The following is a 13,130-nucleotide window of genomic DNA, read 5'->3' on the forward strand; positions in this document are numbered from 1 at the left end:
CTTTATGAAGTTTCAGAATAATTAAAATCCAAAGCAAGTAGAGGATTCTGAAAAGAACTAAGGACTCAAAATATGATTTTCAGGTTATATTCACACCAAGATGATGAAGGCGGCAATGTTGACTGATGAATATCAAAGAGAACGCAGAATTCCTGAAGTCCTGTTTTGTCATCCTCTTCTTGGTCAAAGACAGATCTTTGAACCAAAAGGGGAAAAATAAATGGTAAAAGAGAAACTGAAACCTAAAATGCATAAAGAGATTGGAAGAGCACGTAACAACATCAAATGAGTTGTCTTCTGCTCTGAATATCCTAGGTACGAGAAAACTTACAAATAAAACAACAGGTTTTGTGCTGATTAATTTAACGAACTAACGTAAAATTGGAAAGAGGTTTCTACTGGAATTCCCAGAGCACTCTCTGACGCTGGCCCTATCCCAGGCAACAGCATCATCACTGACTTAAACTATGAGAAAACATGGTTATCAATTATGCAAGTGACATGAAGTAGAAAGGATTGTAAACACACTGCAAAACTTTATCAAGTAAAGTTTAACAAAGACTAATGTTAATTCCAAAAAATCAAGTACAAATACAAAATGGGAGAGCAGCAATTTGCACTGAGTATGACATAGGATTTTCATCTACAGTAAGCTCAATGAGATATCTGTGTAATAAAAGCCTTTGGCTATACTAACAGAAGCATGGAACTGAGAATGAGGACATACATGTTCCCATATTATTCTAAATTGGTTCAGACTATACCTAGAATACTTTATTCTGTTTTGAACACCATACTTTAATAAGAGGACTACAGAAGAAATGAAACACACAGTCATGTGTCACTAAATGTTCTGAGAAACGTGTTGTTTGCGATTCTGTCCTTGTGTGAACATCACAGAGTGTACCTACACAAACCTAGATGGTATAGTCTACTGTACACTTAGGCTATATGGTATCAATCTTATGGGACCACCATGATATACAGGGTCCGTTGTGACCAAAACGTCATTATGCAGCGCATAGCTGTATTCACAGAACAGCAATGAAGATAAGGAGAACCTAAAACTATGTCATTCAAAAAAACCTAAGGATGTTTATATTGGTGATTAAGTTGTAGGGGAAATAATAACAGCTACTGTAAAGAATCTGAAATTCCACCATATGTAATAGTAATTAGACTTGTTCTATACCACTCCACACAGCAGAAATAGCATCAATAAAATAAACATTACAGGGCAAGATATTTTGAACAAAATTTTTAAACAACTACCCTAAAGATTTAATTTGCAAAATGGGCAACCGGTAATAGTATTTAATATAGTTAGGAGATATGATTTCTAAAAAACAAACAAACAAACAAATCTTCATAGTACTCAGAGTGGCCCAGGGGTAGAACGGAATGCCTCAAGAGGAAGTGAGTTCCTCTCACAAAAGGTGCTCAGGTTGGCTATGTAACGATTGATGGGAAAGTTACAGAGGAAATTCCAGCATCAGAGATATTTAGATTGAATCACCTCTCTCGTTCCTTCCAATCTTTGGATACTTTGATTATATCTAACAAAAATAAAAGTGTATTATTTCTCTAAGTGAAGTAACAAGAAAACTACCTTGGATTTCTGCAGTTTATGCAAGTCTTGAGATTTTCTCTTCTCTGCTACTGTCAAAACTAGAAAGAACTCCTTAGTTCACATCTAAATTATTTTACATAACTAAACTATACGACTGCCAGGAAGGCATATAAACAAGAACAGCATTTCTGTTTTATTTTCTCCACTCAAGAATGCTTGATTTGACTATTCAATAAGGTGACTGGGAAAAGCAAAAAGAAGGTTAAGTCAAATAAACTAAAAAACAATAGTATTAAAATAAAATACCAGAAGAAACATTTTTAATAGTATGACAACCAAAAGAAAATGATTCAAGTAATATAGAAACTAGCTATTTCAATTGTTAAACCTAGTTTGTTTACATCAAGTAGTGGGGATTTCCCACTGAAAAAATGTAAAATAGCACTCGGTTCATTTCTGCTTCTCCTATAATTAAAGCCTGAGTCCCAAAATGGGATTGTTACTGAAACGAGGGGGAGGGGCTACTTGCTTTAATTAGTATCAGTTCGTTGTCTGTCGGTAAAAGCAGTTAGATAATCCATTACTAAAGCCCGCCCTACATGGGGCCGGCCTGGTGGTGAAGTGGTTAAGTTAGCACTCTGCTTCAGTGGCCTGGGGTTCGCCAGTTCAGATCCCAGGCAAGGACCTACACACCACTTATCAAGCCACACTGTGGTAGGCGTCCCACATATAAAATAGAGGAAGATGGGCATGGATGTTAGCTCAGCAACAACCTTCCTCAGCAAAAAGAGGAGGATTGGCAGCAGATGTTAACTCAGGGCTAATCTTCCTCAAAAAAAAAAGCCTGCCCTATAGTCTACAGATAATGTCTCTGACGCTTGGGTCACCATAGTAATGGGAGCTTAAGTTTTTCAGGAACTGAAAGTCAACTCCTTGTCCAGTTCAGCCTGGTTAAGACCATCGACTCATTAACTGGGCCTGTGCAGACCAAGGATAGGTGACTCCTTGACGTCAGGGGGCCAAAAACTCCACCCTCAGATCATTTTAATGACGCCATTTTGTGAGCGTGTGTCCTATGAAGAGCTATGAAGCGTGACTATGCATGCACAGATCATCAACTACCGCACCCCTCCTTAGCTCCAATCATCTTTTCCCACATCTCAGACCACTCTGTCCCTTTATCCCATAAATATCCCTAATCCCCATTTTAGGGGAGGCAGATTTAGGATTGGTTCTCCTGTCTCTTTGCTTGGCTGCCTTGTGAATAAAAGCCGTTTTCTGCTGCAGACTCATCATCTCAGTGATTGGCATTTCACGCAACAGACAAAACAAACTTGGTTCAGTAACATTACCAGAAGTCTAGTGAGAGAAATGCGTCCTAGAATTCAACTAAATGTTACAAATACAGAATCTGGGGCAGCACTGATGACCCTACCTGTCAAAACAGAGCAGAGAAGGCATGTAAAATAGAGCAACAAATAAGAAGGTAATGACTATGCTCCTATGGCATAATTTACTCACCTCTGATCCTCCATTCATTCATACTGTCGGTATTTTTATCTACTTTAAAATAATATTGACTTTTAAAAACAATATTGACTTTGCCAAAATACAAAAGCACTTCCTTGGGGATACATACCTAGAAGTTGTTTCTGGAGCACTTCCAGTACCAGTCTGATCTTTACAAAAACTTCAGATGGTGAGGGATGTTCCAAGTCAGTCATCACAGATTCAAAACGAATGATAATGACGTTAGGCTGGCTTTCTATCACAGCATGAAGGGATGGGCAAGATGCCAGAGGCCTAAGGATGTACTTTAGCAGCATCTGACCTGAAAAATTATGTGAACACTCAACAGAAATCACTAGAAGAAACTTTTAAAAAGTGAGCATGTCAAAAAAAAATAAAGATCTTTGAACCTAACAACAAAAATACATTTACCATGACATTACACACCACTCATTATGCACTGCAGGTTTTCCCACTGAAGTTTCCCAAACTGTCTACAGATTTTTATTTAAATTATTCAAAAAAATCAAGTAAAATAAATAGTAGCTAGTTTAAAAAGGGAAAAAAGAAAGAGGTCAGCAACATGGCAGAGTGAGCAGTTTTCTTTGACTCTCCATCTTCGAACTACAACTAATTGGACATTCATTGGTCAACAAAGGATATCCACACAGCACCTCAGGATGCCTGAGAGACCCATGCTGCTATACATTGGGAGGTGGACAGCCATCTCCCCTGGAGGAGATGGAGATAGGTGAAAACTCTCCAACCCCGAGACAGCCTAGTACCTGCAAGCAACTTTCTACCGGCTGACATGCTCATAGCATCGCCACGGCACCAAGGGCGGGCATGCACATGCATCCGCAGCACAACTGTGGAAACAGGTGACTACAGCCCTAAATCCCCCGTGATTGCTCCTTAGCCCAGTGGGAAAATCCAGAGTCCCACAGCAGCCACAGGGAAAGCCTCTACTCGGCCTTAGCAGAGAGGCCCCGCCCAGCAATCAGACCACTGGGAGGCCCTGGGGCAAAAGGGGTTCCACCAGCTAAGCAACCCACCCAGCCGCACTTAACACACAAAGCCCTGCTGCGGCCCCAAGGGGGCAAGGGAGACCCAGTGGGATGGTGCAAGTGGGCAGTGACAAGTTGGAGCCCCAGTGAGACTGCTCCTCGGTCCAGCGGCAAAATCCACAGTCCCACAGCAGCTGCAAGGAAAGCCTCTACTTGCCTTGGTGGAGAGGCCCCGCCCAGCAACCAGAAGGCTGGGAGACCCTGGGGCAAAAGGGGCTTGGCTGGTTGAGCAACCCGGCCAGCCCCATCTAACACACAAAGCCCTGTTGCAGCTGCAAGGAGGCAAGGGAGACCCAGTGGAACTGTGTGAGGGAGCAGTGACAATTTGGAGCCCCAACATGACAGCTCCCTGGTCCAGGGGGAAAATCCACAGGCCCACAGCAGCCACAGGGAAAGCTTCTGCTCAGTATTAGTGAAGAGCTCCTGCCTGGCACTCACAAGGCTGGAAGGCCCTGGGGCAGAAGTGGCACAGCTGGGTAAGCTAACCACAGACTGCAGTAGATACCCATAGCTCTGCTGCAGCCCATAGTGGACAAGTGAGATCTTGTGGGACCTGATGGTGGCAGAGCTGCAAGTCTAGGTGAATCTGCTCCCTGGAGCTGTGAAAGCCCATAACACCACTACAGACCCTAAGGAGGGAGTGTGTCTAGGTGGTCTGTGAGAGTAGACACCAGCAACTTGAGGCCCCCTTGCAATTGTCCCCACAGCTGACGAGAGACCCCACAGGGCCACTGCGATCACGAGGAGGGGTCCAGGCTCAGTCAGGAACAGCTGACAGGGATCCTGGTCAGTGCAGATTACACAGCTACTGCCCCCGCCACCAGCAGAAGCAAGTGGAAGCAGTAACGAAACTCTATCTCTATGTGGAGGCACAAATCCACACCACCAAGCAGTATGAAAAAATATATTAAATCTCCAGAACAGAAGGAAAATGACAAGTACCCAGAAAACAATCCCAAAGACACTGAAATCTATAACCTAAATGACAATGAATTCAAAATTGCCATCATTAAAAAATTTAATGAGTTAAAAGAGAATACAGACAGACAACTCAATGAATTCAGGAGCTACGTCACAAAAGAGCTTGATACTATAAAGAAGAACCAATCAGAAATGTTGGAGATGAAGAACACAATGGAGGAGATTAAGAAAACTCTGGACTCTCTGAACAGTGGGGTCAATAATATAGAAGACAGAATTAGAAATTTGGAGGATAGGAATATAGAAATGCTGCAGATAGAGGAAGAGAGAGAACTAAGACTAAAAAGAAATAAAGAAACTCTCCGAGAAATATCCGACTCAATTAGGAAATGCAACATAAGGATTATAGGTATCCCAGAGGGAGATAGGGGAGAAGGAGGCAGAGAGAAGGGGGCAGAAAGCTTGTTCAAAGAAATAATGGCTGAGAACTTCCCAAATCTGGGGAGAGAGATGGAAATCCATGTGACAGAAGCTAATAGATCTCCAAAATTTATCAATGTAAAAAGACCAACCCCAAGGGATATAGTAGTGAAGCCTGCAAAAGTCAACAACAAAGAGAAGATACTAGGGGCAGCAAGGCAGAAGAAAATAACCTATAAAGGAACCCCCATAAGGCTGTCAGCAGATTTCTCAGCAGATACCTTACAGGCTAGAAGAGAGTGGAATGGCATATTCAAAACTCTGAAGGACAAAAACTTACAGCCAAGAATACTCTATCCAGCAAAAATATCCTTCAAATATGATGGAGAAATAGAAACTTTCCCAGATAAACAAAAGTTAAGGGAGTTCATCGCCACAAGACCCCCCCCGCCAAGAAATGTTCAGGAAGACCCTCATACTCGAAAAAACAAAAAAAGGAAAGGGGTTACAAAACCCAGAGCAAAGGAGATAAGTAGAAAGACAAAATTAGAAAGGTGCAGCTCTCCATCAGAACAGATTAGCAAAGGATAAGTATAACATTAACGATAAAAGGAAGGGAAACACCGAGAATAAATATAATCTTGTCATTTTAACCACAAACTCACAACGCAAGAAGGAAGAAAAAAAACACCTAACAATAACAACCTAGAAGGAGAAGAGGTAAGGGATGGAATGGCTTAATCTAAGGAAATAAGAGGCTATCAGAAAATGGACTATCTCATCTATGAGATGTTTTATACAAACCACATGGTAACCACTAAACAAGTAACGAGAATAAAGACACAAATTACAAATAAGAAGAAAGCCATACAGAAAACTATCTACCTGAATTGGTAGTCCAAAAATCACAGGACGAGAAACAAAGGAAATGCAAGAGAACTGGAAAACAAGCGATAAAATGGCAGCATTAGGCCCCCACATTTCAATAATCACTCTAAACGTAAATGGATTGAACTCTCCAATCAAAAGACACAGAGTGGTAGGATGGATTAAAGAACAAGACCCAACAATATGCTGACTCCAGGAAACACACCTCAGCCCCAAAGACAAACACAGACTCAGAGTGAAGTGATGGAAGATGATACTCCATGCTAATAATGAACATAAGAAACCAGGTGTTGACATACTTATATCAGACAAAGTAGACTTCAAAGCAAAACAGATAAAGAGAGACAAAGAGGGCAGTTTATAATGATAAAAGGGACACTCCACCAAGAAGACATAACACTTATAAATATATATGCACCCAACACAGGAGCATCAAAGTATCTAAAGCAACTATTAACAAAACTAAAAGGAGACATCAACAACAATACAATAATAGTAGGGGACCTCAACACCCCACTAACACCAATGGATAAATCATCCAGACAGAAAGTCAACAAGGAAACTGTAGAATTAAACTAGACCAGATGGACTAAATAGACATATATATATAGAATACTTCATCCAAAAACAGCAGGTTACACATTCTTCTCAAGTGTGCATGGAACATTCTGAAGGACAGAACATATCTTGGGGAACAAAGCAAGCCTCAACAAATTCAAGAGGGTTGAAATAATATCAAGCATCTTTTCCAACCAGAATGCTATGAAACTAGAAATAAACTACAAGAATAAAGCTGGGAAAGGGGCAAAAATGTGGAGATTAAACAACAGCTACTGAAAAACCAATGGATCATTGAAGAAATTAAAGAAGAAATCAAATATTATCTGGAGACAAATGAAAATGAAAACACGCCATGCCAATTCATTTGGGATGCAGCAAAAGCGGTCCTAAGAGGGAAATTCATTGCAATACAGGCTCACCTCAATAAACAAGAAAAATCTCAGATAAGCAATCTCAAACCACACCTAACAAATTAGAAAAAGAACAAGAAACAAAGCACAAAGTCAGTAAAAGGAGGGAAATAATAAAAATTAGAGCAGAAATAAATGAAGTTGAAACAAGAAAGACAGTAGAAAGGATCAATGAAACAAAGACTTGATTCTTTGAGAAAATAAACAAAATTGACAAACCCTTAGCCAGGCTCACTAAGAAAAAAAGAGAGAAGACTCAAATGAAAAAAATTAGAAATGAAAGAAGAGAAATCACAATGGATACCACAGAAATACAAAAGATTATAAGAGAATACTATGAAAAACTATATGCCAACAAATTGGACAACTTAGAAGAAATGGATAAATTCTTAGACTCTTACAATCTCCCAAAACTGAAGCGGGAAGAAATAGAGAATCTGAATAGACCAATCACAAGTAAAGAAATTGAAACAGTAATCAAAAACCTCCCACAAAATAAAAGTCCAGGACCAGACTCCTTCTATGAAGAATTCTATCAAACATTCAAAGAAGATTTAATACCTATCCTTCTCAAACTATTCCAGAAAATTGAGGAAGATGGAGCACTTCCTAACACATTCTATGAAGCCAACATCACCTTGATCCCAAAACCAGGCAAGGACAACACAAAGAAGGAAAACCACAGGGCAATATCACTGATGAACATAGATGCAAAAATCCTCAATAAAATTCTGGCAAACTGAATATAGTAATACATTAAAAAGATCATACACCATGATCAAGTGGGATTTATACTAGGGTCACAGGGATGGTTCAACATCCGCAAGTCAATCAGCATGACACACTACATTAACAAAATGAGAAACAAAAACCACATGATCATCCCAATAGATGCAGAGAAAGCTTTTGACAAGATCCAACATCCATTTATGATAAAAAAGCTCTCAATAAAATGGGTATAGAAGGAAAGTACCTCAACATAATAAAGGCTATATATGACCAACCCACAGCCAACATCATACTCAATGGGCAAAAACTGAAAGCCATCCCTCTGAGAACAGGAACAAGACAAGGGTGTCTACTCTCACCACTCTTATTCAACATAGTACTGGAGGTTTTGGACAGAGCAGTTAGGCAGGAAAAAGAAATAAAATGAACCCAAATAGGCAATGAAGTGAAACTCTTGCTGTTTGCAGACGACGTGATCTTATATAGAGAAAACTCCAAAGAATCCATTGGAAAACTATTAGAAATAATCAACAGCTACAGCAAAGTTGAGGGTATAAAATCAACATAATTAGTAGCATTTCTATACTCTAACAACAAACTAACAGAAAAAGAACATAATCCGATTCACAATCGCAACAAAAAGAATAAAATACCTTGGGGTAAATTTAACCAAGGAAGTGAAAGACCTATACAACGAAAACTGCAAGACTTTCCTGAAAGAAACTGATGACGAGATAAAGAGATGGAAAGACATTCCATGCACATGGATTGGAAAAATAAACATAGTTAAAATGTCCAGACTACCTAAAGCAATCTACAGATTCAACGCTATCCCAATCAGAATCCCAATAACATTATTTACAGAAATAGAACAAAGAATCCTAAAACTCATATGGGGCAACAAAAGACCCCAAATTGCTAAAGCAATCCCGAGAAAAAAGAACAAAGCTGGAGGCATCACAATCCCTGACTTCAAAACATACTACAAAGCTATAGTAATCCAAACAGCATGGTACTGGTACAAAAACAGCTGCACAGATCAATGGAACAGAATTGAAAGCCCAGAAATAAAACCACACATCTACGGACAGTTAATCTTCGACAAAGGAGCTGAGGGCATACAATGGAGAAAAGAAAGTCTTTTCAACAAATGGTTCTGGGAAAACTGGAAAGCCACATGTAAAAGAATGAAAATTGACCATTCTTTTTCACCACTCACAAAAATAAACTCAAAATGGATCAAAGACCTAAAGATAAGACCTGAAACCGTAAGGTTTCTAGAAGAAAATATAGGCAGTACACTCTTTGACATCAGTCTTAAAAAGATCTTTTCAGATATCAGGTCATCTCAGACAAGGGAAACAATAGAAAGAATAAACAAATGGGACTTCATCAGACTAAAGAGCTTCTTCAAGGCAAGGGAAAACAGGATTGAAACAAAAAAACAACCCACCAATTGGGAAAACATATTTGCAAGTCATATATCCAACACACGGTTAATTTCTATACTATATAAAGAACTCACACAACTCAACAACAACAAATCAAACAACCCAATCAAAAAATCAGCAGGGGACATGAACAGACATTTCTCCAAAGAAGATATACGGATGGCCAATAGACACATGAAAAGATGTTCATCATCACTGATCATCAGGGAAATGCAAATCAAAACTACACTAAGATATCACCTTACCCCTGCTAGAATGGCAAAAATAACCAAAACAAAAAGTCACAAATGTTGGAGAGGTTGTGGAGAAAAAGGAACCCTCATACACTGCTGGTGGGAATGCAAACTGGTGCAGCCACTATGGAAAACATAGCCACTATGGAAAACCGTATGGAGATTTATCAAAAAATTAAAAATAGAAATACCATATGACCCAGCCACCCCACTACTGGGTATCTATCCAAAGAACTTGAAATCAGCAATTCCAAAAGTCCCATGCACCCCTATGTTCATTGCAGCATTATTTACAATAGCCAAGACATGGAAGCAACCTACGTGCCCATCAACAGATGACTGGATAAAGAAGATATGGTATATATATACAATGGAATACTACTCAGTCATAAAAAAGGATAAAATCATCCCATTCACAACAACATGGATGGACCTTGAGGGTATTACGTTAAGTGAAATAAGCCAGATAGAGAAAGACAATCTCTATATGATTCTACTCATATGTGGAAGTTAGACATGTAGACAAAGAGAACAGATTAGTGGTCACCAGGGGAAATGGAGGGGTGGGGGATGGGCACAAAAGGTGAAGGGGTGCACCTACAACATGATTGACAAACAATAATGTACAACTGAAATTTCACAAGGTTGTAAACTATCATATCTTAATAAAAAGTAAAAAAAGGAAAGAAAGGATCCAAGACCTTAATAAAAACAGTAATACTTATGACAATTCCATTTGACGAATCATGAGGCCAAACCCTATGATCCAACATCAATATTATCCAGAGAATAGTTTTATAATCTTTTCTATCACTCCTTTAACACTGGACCTTCTAAGACTTCATGTAAAGGAAACACAGTAGCATGCCTTACCAAATGATTTAAGCTTGGTATGCAGCTCCCCAAGAATAGAAAATGCCAAGAGGACAGAACTGATTGGTGGCACAGGGGTCTTCTCTTCTTTCTGAGATTGTTCAGTGCATAAATGAAGTTCTGTTTGTAGGTAAGATTCCAAGTTGCTGGTATCTAAGAAAAAGGGAAAAAATATCAGCTGTCTCAGCAATACAAGATGTTTGCAATGCTATTCCTCAGAGCCCATTCTCTACTGAGATTCCTAAATATGTGGTTTTACTATAATACACTTCTAATGCAACCAAATATTACTTATGACATACATGTCCTTGGCATCACTTTAAAATAGGAAATGACTTTTTTTGATATGTTTAAAGAATCAACTAAGTGCAAAAGCAAGGTGATGTGTCTAAAATAAATGCTTATTAAATATGTATTGAATGAATGCAAGAAATGAAAAGCGAGGTTCTAATTTCACTTGAGACCTCCTCTTCTATGTTCTTTCTTATCAAGTAAAGAGGATAGCCTGCCAAACATGTTTAACAGGAAGGGTGTGTTATAACAAATAATTAGAAAACCTATCTTTTCTTAATTTTATAGTCTGCTTAGAAATAGAACCTAAAATTTCTCGATTACTTTCTTCAAAATACCTGAAATACATACACGTGTGTGTGTATCTCTATGTACACACATACATATATAATGTATCTGGAGGCCAAAGTGGATACAGGAAAGGGGGTGGAGGGAGACTGTGAGGTTTCCCCTGAAATAAACTAAATTTCAAGTTTCAAGATTGGAAAATACACCAGGTGTAATGGCATGTCCTTTACCTATTCCCTTAGAGGTTTTACTTTGTATTAACAAGATACCAGAGAGGGCTCACACCCAGAGATGGGCAGAGGAGCTGAGAGCCAAGTAGCATAAATCAAAGCCAGGGCCAGAGTTATTCTACTTCTTCATCTTGCTAAGCACCCCCTATCTCATGATTCTGTCACCATTTTTTCCCCAAGGACTGAGAATATTTGAGCCAAACTCTTGTCCCATTGACTTCCTGTCTTCTTTCCTCAGCAAGAGAGAGAATGGTTGAACAGCTTCTTTTAAGATTTCTAGCCAAGATAAATTGTTGGGATTCCAGCTGTCCAGAATGGCTACATCCTACAATGTCGTGGGAACTTTGTATGGTCTTAAATTACTACCACCTCCTCGACTACACCCTCATCATGTGGATCCCAGCCACTCAACCATCTTCCCTCTTCTCTGCTCCTTCCTAGCAAAGGCACAGAAAGAGAGGTAAGGGAAGTAAAGTGAGAACACTTTAGGGACCCAAATGAGTTGATTCTAACAAGCATTTTGCTTAATATGAAAATTCAATGTACACTTGGGAGATTAATAAATGAAACCTTCTCATCTACCACAATATAAAATATTTAGAATATATTCAGAGGTCAAACTGGTTCAGGCAGATTAAGCAAAGCAGTCCACCTGAGGTCAGCAGCACCTTTTGATGGTGAGAACTTCCATACAATCAGCTTCTGCCACTCTTCTCCAAGGTGATAAAGTATGTTCTGTTTCTGTATTGTGAACTCCATGCTGAGAGATTTTAACATTTTTAAATCAAAGCATTTTCTGGATTTTAATAATTTCAAGCATTTCTCTGCCTGGTAGTGAAACAGAATCATTGTTAAACATTCCATCTGGATTCAGGGCAAACAGAATATATCTGTATAACGATAAGGAATACATGGAACACAACATTTACTAAAAACAAAAATAGTACTAATTGCTCAGGCTTTGGAGAAAGCGTTTAATACCTCTTCCAGACGCTGAGCAGCAACGACATACTTCTTCTCTGTTAATGCACAATTATATTCTTCAATAGCAGTAGAAAACTAAAAAGATAAGATAGTTATTAGTCATTTTACTTTATATATCTTATTATTTCAAGTCTGTCAGCTTATTCTTTTTTAAAATATGAAAAAATACCATATAGCCCAATACTCAGTTAATAATGAGACCAAGTGAAAAAAAAATAACTTTCTTACCACCAAAACACTGAAGTTTGAGCTGAGTTTACTGACCTCATGTAGCTGTTTAAGCAAACTTAGGACTACTGAATCTCTTTCCAACTGTTGCTTCAAGTCTGTAAATTCAGCAGTTGATACATGAAGATCTCGGCGGACCTAATGCACACATCAAAAACAAGTACTTTCAAGCTACTCTGTACCTAAGAAATAAAACATTTATAGCTAATCATTAAGCTTTATTAGGTGAATATAATTCATGTTGAAATTTAAGTGCTGGTTAAGACTGGAACAAAAATCACAGAATAGCAGGAAGAGATCTTAGGCGGTCCTCTCAGTCCAAACCATGACCCTATGCAGGAATACCCATTCCCATCAACCAAGAATCCTCGCGTCACCACCTATTCTTAGCTTAAGCAGTTGCTATCTTTCATCAGAGAGCTCATCCACCTGGATTACTAGAAGGGTATCCCAACTGCCAAGTGATAACTCACTCTC

At 39.0% G+C, this 13,130-nt stretch overlaps 1 protein-coding gene across 1 annotated transcript in view; it reads right to left on the minus strand.

The window, feature by feature from the left end:
• Positions 1-13,130, minus strand: part of ZW10 (zw10 kinetochore protein) — a 44,890-nt gene that overhangs the window by 24,047 nt on the left and 7,713 nt on the right. Inside the window, exons 3-7 of the mRNA XM_001502053.6 lie at positions 12,690-12,791; positions 12,423-12,500; positions 12,110-12,269; positions 10,633-10,785; positions 3,210-3,401 (exon numbers count right to left, since the gene is read on the minus strand). Of these exons, the coding sequence (XP_001502103.2) occupies positions 3,210-3,401; positions 10,633-10,785; positions 12,110-12,269; positions 12,423-12,500; positions 12,690-12,791 (685 nt within the window). The remainder of the gene's footprint in view (positions 1-3,209; positions 3,402-10,632; positions 10,786-12,109; positions 12,270-12,422; positions 12,501-12,689; positions 12,792-13,130) is intronic.

This window comes from Equus caballus, chromosome 7 (assembly GCF_041296265.1).
Source record: "Equus caballus isolate H_3958 breed thoroughbred chromosome 7, TB-T2T, whole genome shotgun sequence".
NCBI classification, from domain to species: Eukaryota; Metazoa; Chordata; class Mammalia; order Perissodactyla; family Equidae; genus Equus; species Equus caballus.